Here is a 15,997-nt window from a genome sequence, read left to right as displayed (position 1 = left end):
TATGACATATTTTATTGATGGTTTGATTTGCGATTAATCACGATTAATTAATTTTTAAGCTGTAATTAACTCGATTAAAAATTTTAATCGTCTGACAGCCCTAATTTATGTATACAATGTACAGCTCCGAGGAATGCTTGCAGTCATACCTGGTTCTAGGCTTTTTTTTTTTTTTTTTTTTTTTTTTTATTTAAGAAGTTGTATTTGAATTGTGAATATATATGCTAAAAACCATGCAAAAAGTAATTTTCTATGTTGAATGATTATTCTTTCTAAAAAAGAGAGAAAGAAGGAAAACACTGGTCAATATACATATTGATACTAATCGCACAACATTGCTTCAGCAAACGCTGCTCAAACCTTGCTGCCCAGAGCTCTGTGGCAGATGTTGCCAAGCCATCTGTCTGGGCTTGGTTCCAGGAATGTAGGATATGTCAATTAGCTGACTTATAACGGAACCCCAGCACCCCCACCTCCCGTTCCGCTTGCCCAGTCAGAATGCAGTCGGACTTGTTTTCTGCTCCAGCAGGTGTATCATGTCACAGGTCAAGAAGGAAAGACACACACCCGCTCAAAGCATTTTTTTGCTATGATAATCATTGGTGCACGATAACATTTTTTGTTCCTTATACCGATTACGATACTTGGCTATGTGGTATCACAGGTTTATGCGGGTCATTAAAAAGCATTAAAAGTCATTAAATGGATTTTGTCAAAAATTAGGCCTTAGAAGGCATTAAAAAGCATCAAACTAAATGTTCGATGCATTAGAAATTATGTAAACTTGAGGGTTTTGGAGGTGGCTCTTTATGGTTCTCAGTTTTGCTTCCTATAAGAGTTACATTATCTTAAGCCCAGGAATCGCTCTTATGTACCGGTAGCTACTCTACTCTTGTTGCTAATTTTAGGGCTGAAGGTAATACTCATCGATGGGCTGCTAGTGTTTCTAACCCATACAGTGGCACCTCCACTTACTGAATTAATTGGTTCTGGAAGTAGTTTTGTAACCTGAAAATTTTATAAGTACAGATGCGTTTTTCTTGAAAATTCTATAATCCGTTCTAAGGCCCCCAAAATTCAGGCATGTATCTTTTATAATTTATAAAAATCCATCCAAACATGTTACAAATACATGTTACAATTATATTATTGCACAATGAACGTAAAATCAGAGTTGTGATTGATTAAATAAAAAAAAAAGAACAAGAACAAAGAATAAAAACAAAATTTTCAGTATCAGTGCCAGGGTTTCTCCGAGGATTTTTTGATGTTGTGGTGGTGGGCTGCATCGGAGTCGGACAGCCTCACAATGTCATGCCACGGCAAAAAAAAAAATTCCCAAGAAGAACCATAACAAAGATATATTTGAAATATTTCATTAGCCAGGCTAATGTCAGAGCTCTCAGCTACGGTACATGTACGTAAAATGTGTTAGCCTACGTAATAATACGACTTTTTTTCTCGTAGCAATGGTATGACTTACATCTCGTAGTCCAGGGGTCGGCAACCCAAAATGTTGAAAGAGCCATATTTGACCAAAAAAACAAACTGATACAGTATGTCTGAAGCCGCAAAAAATTAAAAGCCCTGTATAAGCCTTATAATGAGCAACAGCGGATGTATGTATTGATATTAGCTATATTAGCCTACTATCAAAATGATTAAGTTGGCTACAAATACATAGCTTTCATGATTAAGGGTTTATTTTCCCTGCAGTGGCTACTATAGAGAATAACGCACCACATGACTACTCTGTTGTACGATGCCACCTCAAGTTTAATTTCATTACAATATTAATGAATGGAAAGAATGTTTGGGTCACGTTTGTCCTCCTACAGAAACCATAATACAGTGGGGCAAATAAGTATTTAGTCAACCACTAATTGTGCAAGTTCTCCCACTTGAAAATATTAGAGAGGCCTGTAATTGTCAACATGGGTAAACCTCAACCATGAGAAACAGTATGTGGGGAAAAAAAAAAACAGAAAATCACATTGTTTGATTTTTAAAGAATTTATTTGCAAATCATGGTGGAAATTAAGTATTTGGTCGATACCAAAAGTTCATCTTAATACTTTGTTATGTACCCTTTGTTGGCAATAACGGAGGCCAAACGTTTTGTGTAACTCTTCACAAGCTTTTCACACACTGTTGCTTGTATTTTGGCCCATTCCTCCATGCAGATCTCCTCTAGAGCAGTGATGTTTTGGGGCTGTCGTTGGGCAACATGGACTTACAACTCCATCCACAGATTTTCTATGGGGTTGAGATCTGGAGACTGGCTAGGCCACTCCAGGACCTTGAAATGCTTCTTACGAAGCCGCTCCTTTGTTGCCCTGGCTGTGTGTTTGGGATGATTGTCATGGTGAAAGACCCAGCCACGTCTCATCTTCAATGCCCTTGCTGATGGAAGGAGATTTTCACTCAAAATCTCTCGCCCCATTCATTCTTTCCTTTACACAGATCAGTCGTCCTGGTCCCTTTGCGGAAAAACAGCCCCAAAGCATGATGTTTCCACCCCCATGCTTCACAGTGGGTATGGTGTTCTTCAGATGCAATTCAGTATTCTTTCTCCTCCAAACACGAGAACCTGTGTTTCTACCAAAAAGTTCTATTTTGCTTCCATCTGACCATGACACATTCTCCCTGTCCTCTTCTGCATCATCCAAGCGAAACGCAGGCAGGCCTGGACGTGTACTTTCTTCAGCAGGTGGACATGTCTGGCAGTGCAGGATTTCAGTCCCTGGCGGCGCATTGTGTTACTGATAGTAGCCTTTGAATAGTTTTTTCTGTTGTTGTTCGTGAACTACTTTTCCACACAAACGCACATTGGGGTACCATTAACTTAGCAAGCAGAAGTATAAGAGTCATTTTTCGAGTGTCTGAGAGCTCGCGAAACTTGGGAAAAAAAGCACATTTATCAAAGCTTCTTCAGCCGTGATTGTGTATATCCGTCCGCCGAAAAGCCTGATAGCACAGATATAAGTACGCCTGCACCTCGTTGTTGACGTTAGTGCGGCGGCGCTTTGAAGGCTCTATTTTGGGCCGCGCCTCTCTGCGCAAATTAATTCAGACTTGGTCTTCCGTCCAAGACCACCGCTCACTTTCGCCGAAAAGTCTGATCCAAACTACTATAATGCTCCGGATATGGGGAAGAAGGAGAGGAGTCTGTATTGGCTTACCCACTTTATTGTGGTAACAAAATAACAGCGGGCTGCCGCGACATGCGAACGCCATCTCTCGCTATCTCGCCCGTTCTCTCATTCTTCCAACTCGCCTCCCCCTGCCTCACAGCTCCCCAGTCCGATCGTCTCTTAAGGGGGCCATGCATAGTTACGGACATTACAATACACAATGAATAGGTTGCTGCTGAACCCTTCCCACTCGGCAGCCGCTATTTTGAAGCAGCCTTAAGAATATTTTAAAAAAAAAAAAAAAACATCTCTTATGCAAGGTGTAGCAGCTTTTATTTTGGTGTGGCGGTGCGCCACAATCTCTTATATGTAGGGGAAACTCTGGGTGCATTATTTCATAGTACTCCCGATATCGATGCCTGCATTTTAGTGCTTTGTCCGGTCCTCTTCCGATACCAGTATCAGTATTGGTTCAACAGAAATAATTATATCAATTCTCATAATCTTGTGACATCTTTGTTTGCTTCTCAGAGGGACCCAGACTACTTGAAGCTATGGCTGGAGAGTTTCATCAGCTCCTATGATAGATGCCTGGACGTGGACTTTGAAAAGCCACCATCAAGGTCAAAAGAGACGCTAATTTTTATTCAGGCATTGGCGGGGCCAAATAAGTTCATTTCGGATAGTAATACAATTATATGTGCAGGCCAGAGGATCCGCCCCCAGTATTGAGTCTTCTCCCAGACAACATCCTGCAGGTTTTGCGCCACCAGCTGCTGCAGTGTGTCCAAAAAGCCTCGGATGGTCTGGAGCCTGAGCAGCAAAACCTGGCGCTACTGCTGCTCAAGTTCCTCATCGTTGTCTGCAGGTTAGAACAAAAAAAATATTACAAATTAATACTCTCAATTGAAAGGTCATTGATTTTGTTTGAAGTATTTTTTTTTCGATTCACTGAAGCTTTTTGTGTGTTTGTAAAAGGAACCTGTCCAATGTGGAGGAGATAGGCACCTGTTCCTACATCAATCATATCATTGCCATGACGACACTTTATATTCAACAGGTCTAACATGTTTCCTTTGTTCTTTATGCTCTATCTGATTTTGTTCTGAGAGATGCAAAAATAATAGTTACAGATGGATGAAATATGTAAATTTGGTAGGTACTTGGATTCTTCGTGAAATAATTTATGCACAGTTTACATGAACGTTTTGCATATGCACTGTGTTTTTTATTACTTATACACTATGTATGAACAACAGTGTATTAACACACACACAACACACTGAAGCGCATACAGTGGGGCAAATTAGTATTTAGTCAACCACTAATTTTGCAAGTTCTCCCACTTGAAAATATTAGAGAGGCCTGTAATTGTCAACATGGGTAAGCCGCAACCACGAGAGACGGAATGTGGGGAAAAAACAGAAGATCACATTGTTTGATTTTTAAAGAATTTATTTGCAAATCATGGTGGAAAATAAGTATTTGGTCAATACAAAAAGTTCATCTCAATACTTTGTTGTGTACCCTTTGTTGGCAATAACGGAGGCCAAACGTTTTTTGTAACTCTTCAGAAGCTTTTCACACACTGTTGCTGGTATTTTGGCCCATTCCTCCATGCAGATCTTCTCTAGAGCAGTGATGTTTTGGGGCTGTCCTTGGGCAACACGGACTTTCAACTCCCTCCTCACCGCGTAGCGTCAGAATGATAACAAGAACGGTCAGGAAAAATCCCAGAACCACACAGGGGGACCTAGTGAATGACCTACAGAGAGCTGGGACCACAGTAACAAAGGCTACTATCAGTAACACAATGAGCTGCCAGGGACTCAAATCCTTCACTGCCAGACGTGTCCCCCTGCTGAAGAAAGTACACGTCCAGGCCCATCTTCGGTTCACTAGAGAGCATTTGGGTGATCCAGAAGAGGACTGGGAGAATGTGTAATGGTCAAATGAAACCAAAATAGAACTTTTTGGTAGAAACACAGGTTCTCCCATTTGGAGGAGAAAGAATACTGAATTGCATCCGGAGAACACCATACCCACTGTGAAGCATGGGGGTGGAAACATCATGCTTTGGGGCTGTTTTTCTGCAAAGGGACCCGGACGACTGATCTGTGTAAAGGAAAGAATGAATGGAGCCATTTATCGAGAGATTTTGAGTGAAAATCTCCTTCCATCAGCAAGGGCATTGAAGATGAGACGTGGCTGGGTCTTTCAGCATGACAATCATCCCAAACACACAGCCATGGCAACAAAGGAGTGGCTTCGTAAGAAGCATTTCAAGGTCCTGGAGTGGCCTAGCCAGTCTCCAGATCTCAACCCCATAGAAAATCTGTGGAGGGAGTTGAAAGTCCATGTTGCCCAACGACAGCCCCAAAACCAATGCTCTAGAGGAGATCTGCATGGAGGAATGGGCCAAAATACCAACAACAGTGTGTGAAAAGCTTGTGAAAAGTTACAGAAAACGTTTGGCCTCCGTTATTGCCAACAAAGGGTACACAACAAAGTATTGAGATGAACTTTTGGTATTGACCAAATACTTATTTTCCACCATGATTTGCAAATAAATTCTTTAAAAAGCAAACATTGTGATTTTTTTTTTTTTTTTTTCCACATTCTGTCTCTCATGGTTGAGGTTTACCCATGTTGACAATTACAGGCCTCTCTAATATTTTCAAGTGGGAGAACCTGCACAGTTAGTGGTTGACTAAATGCTTATTTGCCCTACTGTAAATGAATGGCATGATTTCGTATCCATTTTTCAATAAATTGGGGCTCTGCGTTACATCATTACTTGAAATTAATATCTTGATGTATCTCAAAAACGATAGCTGCAGAAACGATGCTTTTTACAGCACAAATGAAGCACAAATTTTTGCTATTTTTAATCAAAATGAGGGTTACTTGACCTCAGATTGACCTGTAAAAGAATTGTAAATTAAAATTGAAATTAATTATCTCTTTTAGCTGAAGAGCAATACCAAAGAGAAGGAGTTGGTGGACCAGAGCCAGGCAGAGGAGTTTGTCCGTCATGCACTAGCATTCTGCGAGAGCCTCTATGACCCTTATTGCAACTGGAGGCATCGAATCTGCGGGTAATTTCAACCAGCAAATTGTATAACTAACGCATTGAATTGTATTTAACCACTGGAATATGCAAGTGTACAAATGCATTCGTTCTTATGTCCTAACTACATTTATTTCTTTTTTTAAAATTTTTTTAAGGAATCCACTAGGCACAGTCGAGAGAAGCAGACAGAAGTACAAAGCAGCCCCACTTACTGTGGAATTTGTTCCCTTCTTTTACCGTATGTCAAAAATGCACACACACACATGCACCCACATTTATGTTTCTATGAGTTAGGGCTGCAGCTAGTGATTAAGTAATCGCTTAATCTGTCAACTAGTTAATTCGAATGATCATGTATTCGAATTAGGAACATTTAATGCGTTGCAAAATAAATTTTAGGAGATGTAAAACAAAGACTTGCAAAGATTGCACTTTCAAAACGTCATTAAATGAGAATACAAAATAAAATTCCTGAATGTTTCTTAAAACAATGCATCATTACACTTACATTTCACAAAAGCAATAAATGCATTTAAAATAAATTTTAATACTTGATCTTATCCTAAAACAATATAGAAAAAAATAAATGAGGATGGAAGTACAACAAAAGAACAATTGGCTAACTTGCATAGCAAAAGCCCGCTAGCTTAAATGCTATGAAATGCTAATGTTTTTTTTTTTTTTTTTTCCCAAAATGCTCTTAACAAATCATCCAAACACATATTCCCACAAACACCGGAAAAATATTCAGTGTATCACAAAAGTGAATACACCCCTCGCATTTCTGCATATATTTAAGTATATCTTTTCATGGGAAAACACTGACAAAATGACTCTTTCACACAATGAAAGTAGTCTGTGTGCAGCTTATATAATAGTTAATTTCTTTCCCCTCAAAATAACTTAAAATATAGCCATTAATATCTAAACCCTTGGCAACAAAAGTGAGTACACCCCTATGAAAAAACATATATCCCTAAATGTCCAAATTGAGTAATGCCTGTCATTTTCCCTCCAGAATGTCATGTGACTCGTTACAGGAGTGCTGTCAGCATTGCTGCAGAGATTGAAGAGGTGGGGGGTCAGCCTGTTAGTGCTCAGACCATACGCCGCACTCTACATCAAATTGGTGTGCATGGCTGTCACCCCGGGAGGAAGCCTCTTCTGAAGACTGTGCACAAGAAAGCCCGCCTGTCTCATCAGACGATAGGTCATGGTTCCAGTAATCCACGTGCTTTGTTGACATGTCATCAGCAAACTGTTTGCGGGCTTTCTTGTGTACCGTCTTCAGAAAACTGTGTAACTTGGAATTTTCATCATGAAGGAATCTGACCTTTTAGCCAGATTGCCAGAATACGCCAGCTGAACTGCAAGACTCGCGCTGGTAAAGCTCCAATGACCTGCCCAAAAGGCCAAACTCTGCACGTTCACCTTAGTCTTAACCCCTTGTACAGACTCCATTTTGAAAGTTGGAAGAAGGCTTCAAAACACACGTTGAAAATTTATTTAGGTCAACAGCGATCAAACAGCAAAGCAAACAGCAAATAGGTCCCCAAAAGAGAGGCAATTCTGGATCTCAGGTCAGCAAAACAACGAGCACATCGGAATGTACCCAAGAAGCGACAGTTATTAGCTAAATGTTCAGTCTTTTTGAAGTCTGCAGTACGGTGGGCCGGACGAAGGGTGTGCCTGGGTGTTTTTTCGGATAATTCTTCTGTTGCGGATTTGGGCGGTGAAGTTCGTGCGTCGCCGTTCGTTGCTGGGTCATGGTTACTGAGGCAACTGAGGTGGGAGGTTCGGCCTGCCTTGATGTCTGAGAGACGGCGATTTATCAAACCTAGAGTTTATTTTTTTTTGTCATCTGGTGTTGTAGTAGTACAGGACGTCCCGTCATTTGTTTTGGACTGTCCTGAAGAGCTGATTGCGGGATTTGGTGGTGCTGACGCGGGCTTGTAAATGTCTTGCCTATCATCTGGTAGTCAGCGTCAATCTTGCTTAGTCAGTTGCATGACGCACGTGTTGCGCTTCTGTGGTCAGAAGGTGTCATGCATCTCTTATGCCCTATGTTAAATATATTCTGCTTGTTTTCCTTAAACTATGGTATAAATGTTGTTTATTTTATATTGGCTACGTTAGAGTAATACTAACAGTAAATACGAGAAAAGATACAATTCCTTGATTGATTATATTAGGTGTGTTAGAGTAATACAAACAGTCGAACGATAAATACGAGAAAAGGTACTATTCCCTTCAATCAAAACTTACATACACCATATTCAGCATCAGAGCCTTCCACCAGACGAACTGTTCAAGTAAGAGCACGACTAAGCAATTTGACTGTCTTGTCTGTATACAATGAAACAAGGACCTGTCATTCTGACATTGACATGTTCATTGTCACAGAAATTTAATTTTGAGTATTTTGCACAAAAAACTGGCTATTGCAGGTAATCAATGTTGTTTTTCTGCTTGCGCGACATGTTGTGAGGATTGAACAAGTAGTTTTGAAAATTGAAACGTACTAAAGCAATTGAGAAAAACTGTAAAAGTACATTTTTCTCAAAAAATTTCTCAAGTATATGTAACGGAGTAAATGTAACGCGTTACTACCCACTAGGGGTGTGCCATCTTAGGCACCCCTCGATTTGATTTGATTACGATTGAGGGTGCTACGATTCGATTTTTGAACGATGATCACGGTGTTGGCAATGATCACGGTTATCGCGATTATCGATGCATGGTACATTACTGATTAATAAAGTAGCCAAACAAATTTATGTCCATTATTTATTTAAAATAGCCTTACGATTCAACAGGAACGATGGAAACATGCCCATACAACAAAAAGCTGCCCTTAAGTGGCTTTTTTATCTATATTTTACAAGAAAGTGCAAAAACATTAACCATTTTAAAGGGAGTACTTATTTCTCTCAACAATACAATAAAATTTACACTGGTGGATTGAATTACACATTTTCTGGACACAAACAAAGTGTCTTTAGAAATAAGACTTCTTTTCACCAATATAGTTTGTTTTCACAGTGTTACCTCCCTTGTGTAACTCTTGGAGTGATAGGTGGAAATCACAACTGCTCTTGATCACTTTTAACTTGTGGCGTTTATTTCCGAGCACATAAAAAAGTCCGGCAGCCTCGCCACACACACACTCATTTTAGCGCGCGCACTTTCTTCTCTCCCTGCCCGCCCACGCACACACACGCCTGTCGGCTCCCAGGCAGTATTTGCAACAACAGTTTTTATGTACTATTTCGCATGTTTGTAGTGTTACCGCTGTACTTCATCATGGTTTTACACTCTTTGCATATGAAATACACGTTAGCGAATTAGCTAATTAGCTTAGCGCTTGGCGCTAACTATTAACATCTCAAAAACAACAACAATAAAGGCTAAACAGTACAAGAGTGTTTGAGTACTCACCTCTTATAAACGCACACGGGTCTTAGCAACACACTCAGGACATTTTTCAATTGAAATGCCTTAAAGCTACTGCTGAACATCTGAAAGACAAGGAGCAACGAACTATCTCCCCCTCTCGCTCTAAAAAATAACTCGCGCACAAAAGCGCGACCACTGGGTCGCGCTTCTCTACCTGCCTGTCTCATCCACAAATTGATTTTCCAGTCTTTTAAAAAGAAGTAAATCTTTTTCCCAGTAACCAGGAGCATCCATCATAACGTTGTGCGTGTGTCCGTTAACGGTGTCCGGGCGGCAGACGTGTTTTGAATTTCGTTCCGCTACGAGCAGCTGTCATAAAGTTATGAGGGAAAATCATTGTTTTTTTTTAACCTTTGTGAATCGTAATCGAATCGTCACCTGTCGAATCCCAATGCATGTAATAATCGATTTTTTTGAACTCCTCTGCTACTCACCTCTGCTTTCCACTAATGTGTCGCTTTGTCTTTGTGTTTACTCTTTTTCTAGAATGTTTTCAAGAGAGCGAACACCTTAAAGAGAGCTTAAAATGTTGTCTACTGCACCTTTTTGGTGCCATAGTAGCTGGTGACCAGGTAACGCATCTATAGGAGATTACAATCACTTTGATGAATGTTGTCCGATTTGTTGAGATGATGTTGTTTTTCTAACTGAAAGATTCCATACAATCGCGCAAAGACAAGGGAAAAGATAATAAAATATTCATTGTTAAAATTTTATATAAGTGGTTCTGCAGTTTGTCATATTGTTAGTCTAGGTTCAACTTCAGATCTTGGTTTTGCATATTAACACAAATTAGGGGGTTATGCACTCAAAGTGACTGTAAGATCTTTTATCATTGATGCTGTAGCAAGATAATCTTACAAAGCACAAAAGATTATCGTACTTTACCATACATTTTAACTTTCAAAGGCTGAACAAATAATGACATCTATAATCCTTGAATTAATTCTCCTCCCTTATCCCCCTGGCAGAGGAACGCACTGCTTGCCGTCTCTCCAGCCACCATGGAGGTTTTGATTCGGGTATTGGTGGACTGCTCAATGGGTAGTTTTTCCACAGGCGAGGGAGAGGACTGGGACAGTGAGGCGCCCGATCGGAAAGCGTGCCTGACTTTGGGCTGTTTGAGAGTAGTGGTGCAGTGCCTCCTGGCCGCCAGCTCGGACCAGCGGCAAGTGGAAATTGCCTCAGTGCTGGAAAACTACTTTAAGTTGCTCAACTCAGACCCAGCGGCTGTGGTTGCCACACGACAGCAAGAGCAGCAGCAAGCAAAAGGGCGAGTCCTGACACTGGGTAGGCACTGGGAGAGCCGTTTTGTGGCGCTGCAAGTACGAATGCTAGGTAAGGCAATCAGAAGGGTGTGCGTCTTCCTGCAATTCTGATGTTTGACAGAATACTATTCATAATATACTTCATCACCTTGTCACTTACTGCCTTACAGACACAATGAGGGACATGTTCCTTTGTTCGGACAGGCCAGTTCTGCAAGCCATCTTTCTCAACAGTAATTGTTTTGAGCATCTGACACGACTACTCCAGAACAGCAAGGTAACTTCCTAGACCACAGGGATCAAACTCAAGGCCCGATCGTCCCATTATTTGGTTTCAACTTCGTTTCTTGCTGAAATAACATTTTTGTCAAATTTCTGTTGTCCACAATGAAAGTTTGAGGACTGCAGAAATCAGATAGTGTTCCCTCATCGCTGTTAATGAGGACCAGAACTGATCACATTAAATGAAGAACTGAGAAGTAGTGTCACCCCCAATGTTCCCTCTAAGCTGCGCATGCACATATTCAGCGCACCAGAAAATCGAAGCAGCGCACAAAATAAAATTAAAATGTATTGTATATAGAGGTGTGCAAAATTTCCGATTCTTAGATTATTCACGATTCGGCCGTGGAAGATTCGAGAACGATTCACAAACATCCAAATTCCGATTATTGAAATATGCCAAGTAAAGCGGAAGTACAACACACTCAGCGCGCCGCGCGGTCAATGAGCAACGAAGCGAGAGTAGCTAAACATCATGCTTCTCATTACCCGGCCCCTCGGGTAATGCCAATGCTCAACTCACGGCTCTAGCTCAACTCATGCCACGAGATAAAAAAAACACAACAACATACCTGAAGCTGCTACAAAAGTACGTCATCCACATAATGTTACGGTAGATATCATTTATATAAGACTAGATGCACTACGGTAGCGGTAGCGTTTGCAACACATCTACAAAAAGCTAGATGCAGACGTAGTAAACGGCCGCCATCTTAAAGCAGTACACTTCTCTGCAAGGCTGTTGTAGCGAACCTTCCAAGCAAACCTAATTAACTTTTTATCTAAAATACTCATAAATCAGTAAAATATTGACTTGAATCTATCTTTAAAATAGTTTTAAAACTTTCACATGTGGAAAGTTGACAAAAGGGAAATTATGGATTAACGGGAGCAATTTTAACAACTTTAACGGTTGATTCACAACATTAAATTAATTGAATGTAGTTTAAAGCTGCTGATACAGAATGGGGACTGGAGTTTTTTATTTACTGTTATTTTTGTATATTTGTTTACTGCTATATGTTAACTTGATACTGAAATAGTAGTTTGGTTTAGCCTGAGAGTATTTTTGAACAATTTTGGAACAAATGTACAAAATATTAAAAAAAAAAAAAAAAAGGGGGGGGGGGGGGTGCATCAATAATCGTTTTAGAATCGAATCAGACCATCTGAATCGTAATCGTAATCGAATTGTTAGGTGCCCAAAGATTCCCAGCTCTAATTGTATATTGGGCTGTCAAAATTATAGCGGTAACGGGCGGTAATTTTTTTTTTAAATTAATCACGTTAAAATATTTGACACAATTAACGCACATGCCCCGCTCAAACAGATTAAAATGACAGCAGTGTCATGTCTACTTGTTACTTGTGTTTTTTTGTGTTTTGTCGCCCTCTGCTGGCGCTTGGGTGCGACTGATTTTATGGGTTTCAGCACAATGAGCATTGTGTAATTATTGCCATCAACAATGGTGAGCTACTAGTTTATTTTTTGATTGAAAATATTACACATTTTATTAAAACAAAAACATTAAGAGGGGGTTTAATATAAAATTTCTATAACTTGTACTAACATTTATCTTTTAATAACTACAACTCTACAACTCAACCATGGATCGCTTTAACAGAATGTTAATGCCATCTTGCTGATTTATTGTTATAATAAACAAATACACTACTTATGTACAGTATGTTGAATGTATATATCCGTCTTGTGTCTTATCTTTCCATTCCCAAAAAATTTACAGAAAAATATGGCATATTTAGAGATGGTTTGAATTGCGATTAATTACGATTAATTAATTTTTAAGCAGTGATTAACGCGATTAAAAATTTTAATCGTTTGACAGCCCTAATTGTAGTGTGACATGGACTACCGTTGACGCCGCAGTGATGTGTCAGCGCGACACTCCAATTGGTGCGTCCGATATGGCAGCGCGACACCTCCCATTGGTGGGCTACTACACCACGATTGTATATAGTTGCGAGGTGCATGACCTGGGTGGGCGCGGAGAAAAACTAACGTGAAAAGTGAGCTAGACTCCTGTGCTGATTTACGGAAGCAACATTACGCAGCCAATTTTTGCAAGCGTTATACTATTAATTCATATCTAATATTAGAACTGATATAATCTAGTTAATTAGACCAAAACAATTTTTTTTCTGTACCATTTTGCAACATAACTTAGCGAGCAACAGGTGTCTAGCCAATAATACGATACAGTTCACTTATGCTACGCAGCCATTCATAGCAGTGACAATGTTCCACATATGCACCCCTGCCCAAACGTACCGTGCAGGTAAGCTAGGTAACAACATCATATATCATGGCGAATGAAACTTCCAGCGATACTACACTACAGTACTCCCATTGTGGTTGTTCATTACGTTTTATTTATTAACTCACCTATGCCACAATTGGACCTTACCCAGGCTAAAGCAGGACTTTTCCATGTAACATAGTACACATCTCATGAACAACGAGATGTTTGTCTTTTTCATTTTTCATTTTATTGAAATTAAACTCATGAAAATTGCTGCTGTTATTCTTTCAATAAGCCATGTAACTTGCTACGATCTAAGGTTTTGAACAGGCGTGATACTGGTGTGTGGCCATAGTATACACATCTGATGTTGCTCACAGTGGTCCTCAATGTGCCTGCTCAGACACATGAAAAATTAGAGGGAACATTGGTCAACCCCCCATTTTAAAAAATGAATTTTCTTGTGTAAATATAATGTGAATAACTGTATATAAAACCCTATAAATGCAAATGTTCTCATTAGAACATTGAAGAATTGTTTGAAACATGTAAATAACATTTAAATAATATAAATAACATTCATAGAATAATATATGAATAATACTTATCTACATGAATTTTCTGACATATAACACGTTTGTGTCTAAGTGTACATACGTAGATGTAGATATATCTTATGTAATAATATCATTTTTTTTTTAAATCCCCGACGCACTGAGGGTGCAAAAATTGAGCCGTGAAGTAGCGAGGGATCACTCTATTTAGATGTTTTTTTGTTTTTAAACATTTTTTAATTAAAAAAAAAACTCCTGCTTTTCTCATTTTTTAATTGAAAAGCATTAGTTCCTTAAATTAAATATATTAAATTTAATTAAAAAGGTAAAATGGATTGAGTTCTGGTTTTCCTTTTTTAATTGAAAAACCAAAGATAAATAAATAAGTGAAATATTTACTGGTTTTTACTTTTTTGTTATTGTTAAAAATACAAAAAAAAAAAATCAAGTAAAAATTAAAAGGACAATACATTTTTTCCCTGTTTTAATTAAAAATACAATACAAACAGATTCTTTATTATTTTTGTCCTTTTTGTATTTTTATGAAAACATATTTTGTGAAAAAAATACAAATGAAAAATTTGCTATAAGCGCCTTAAAAAAGGGTTCAGACTATTATTAGGCCAACAATGCCTCCAAGCAATTAACAGACTATCAAAACAGTTATTCATTTGATAATTGATTAGTTATCAATTAACCATGGCAGCCCTAGTTGAGTAGACAATGGCCCCCAAAGGGAACCATAACCACGATTTGTCCAGCGAGAAAGATGAGTTTGTACTTGCTAAATCAAGAGCATATAACCCCATTTTAAGGCTAATTAAATACTAATAATAGAAAATAGAAAAAAAAAAACTCGGATATACACTGCTGGCCAAAAGTATTGGCACCCCTGCAATTCTGTCAGATGATGCTCAATTTCTCCCAGAAAATGATTTCAATTATAAATGCTTTGGTAGTAATATATTCATTTATTTTGCTTGCAATGAAAAGACACAAAAGAAAATGGAAAAAAATTGAATCATTATCATTTTACACAAAACTTAAAAAATGGGCCGAACAAAAGTATTGGCATCCTCAGTCTAATACTTGGTAGCTTTGGACAAAAAAAATGCGAACAACCGCTTCCGGTATCCATCAATGAGTTTCTTACAATGTTCTGCTAGAATTTTCGACCATTCATCTTTGGCCAACTGCTCCAGGTCTCTGAGGTTTGAAGAGTGCCTTCTCCAAACCGCCATTTTCAGATCTATCTACAGGTGTTCGATGGGATTCAGGTCTTGACTCATTGCTGGCCACTTTAGAAGTTTCCAGTGCTTTCTCTCAAACCATTTTCTAGTGCTATTTGAAGTGTGTTTTGGCTCATTGTCCTGCTGGAAGACCCATGACCTCCGAGGGAGACTTAGCTTTCTCACACTGGGCCCTACATTATGCTGCAAAATTTGTTGGTAGTCTTCAGACTTTATAATGCTATGCACACGTCCAAGCAGTCCAGTGCCAGAGGTAGCAAAGCAACCCCAAAACATCAGGGAACCTCCTCCGTGTTTCTTTGAAGGCCTTGTTTTTTTTCCCTGTAAAATCTATGTTGATGCCTTTTCCCAAAAAGCTGTAACATTCTTACTAAATGTTTTTGGTTTTCTCAGGTAAGTTTTGGCAAACTCCAGCCTGGCTTTTTTATGTCTCTGGGTCAGAACTGGGGTCTCCCTGGGTATCCTACCATAAAGTCCCTTTTCATTCAGACGCCGACAGATAGTACGGGTTGACAATGTTGTACCCTCGGACTGCAGGACAGCTTGAACTTGTTTGGATGTTAGTCGAGGTTCTTTATCCACCATCCGCACAATCTATCGTTGAAATCTCTCGTCAATTTTTCTGTTCCGTCCACATCTAGGGAGGTTAGCCACAGTGCCATGGGCTTTACACTTATTGATGACACTGCGCACGGTAAACACATGAACATTCAGGTATT

At 39.3% G+C, this 15,997-nt stretch overlaps 1 protein-coding gene across 3 annotated transcripts in view; it reads left to right on the top strand.

The window, feature by feature from the left end:
• The window catches only part of nbeal1 (neurobeachin-like 1), a 132,472-nt gene that overhangs the window by 29,418 nt on the left and 87,057 nt on the right, over window positions 1-15,997 (top strand). For all 3 annotated transcript variants that reach the window (XM_057818755.1, XM_057818747.1, XM_057818738.1), the window contains exons 3-10: window positions 3,666-3,757; window positions 3,841-4,002; window positions 4,113-4,194; window positions 6,105-6,232; window positions 6,363-6,445; window positions 10,150-10,235; window positions 10,635-11,001; window positions 11,102-11,208. In XM_057818755.1, the coding sequence (XP_057674738.1) occupies window positions 3,666-3,757; window positions 3,841-4,002; window positions 4,113-4,194; window positions 6,105-6,232; window positions 6,363-6,445; window positions 10,150-10,235; window positions 10,635-11,001; window positions 11,102-11,208 (1,107 nt within the window). The remainder of the gene's footprint in view (window positions 1-3,665; window positions 3,758-3,840; window positions 4,003-4,112; window positions 4,195-6,104; window positions 6,233-6,362; window positions 6,446-10,149; window positions 10,236-10,634; window positions 11,002-11,101; window positions 11,209-15,997) is intronic.

Source organism: Corythoichthys intestinalis, chromosome 2 (assembly GCF_030265065.1).
Source record: "Corythoichthys intestinalis isolate RoL2023-P3 chromosome 2, ASM3026506v1, whole genome shotgun sequence".
In the NCBI taxonomy this organism is placed as follows: Eukaryota; Metazoa; Chordata; class Actinopteri; order Syngnathiformes; family Syngnathidae; genus Corythoichthys; species Corythoichthys intestinalis.
The sequence above is the reverse complement of the archived record's forward strand: the minus strand, read 5'-3'. Positions and strand labels throughout refer to the sequence as shown.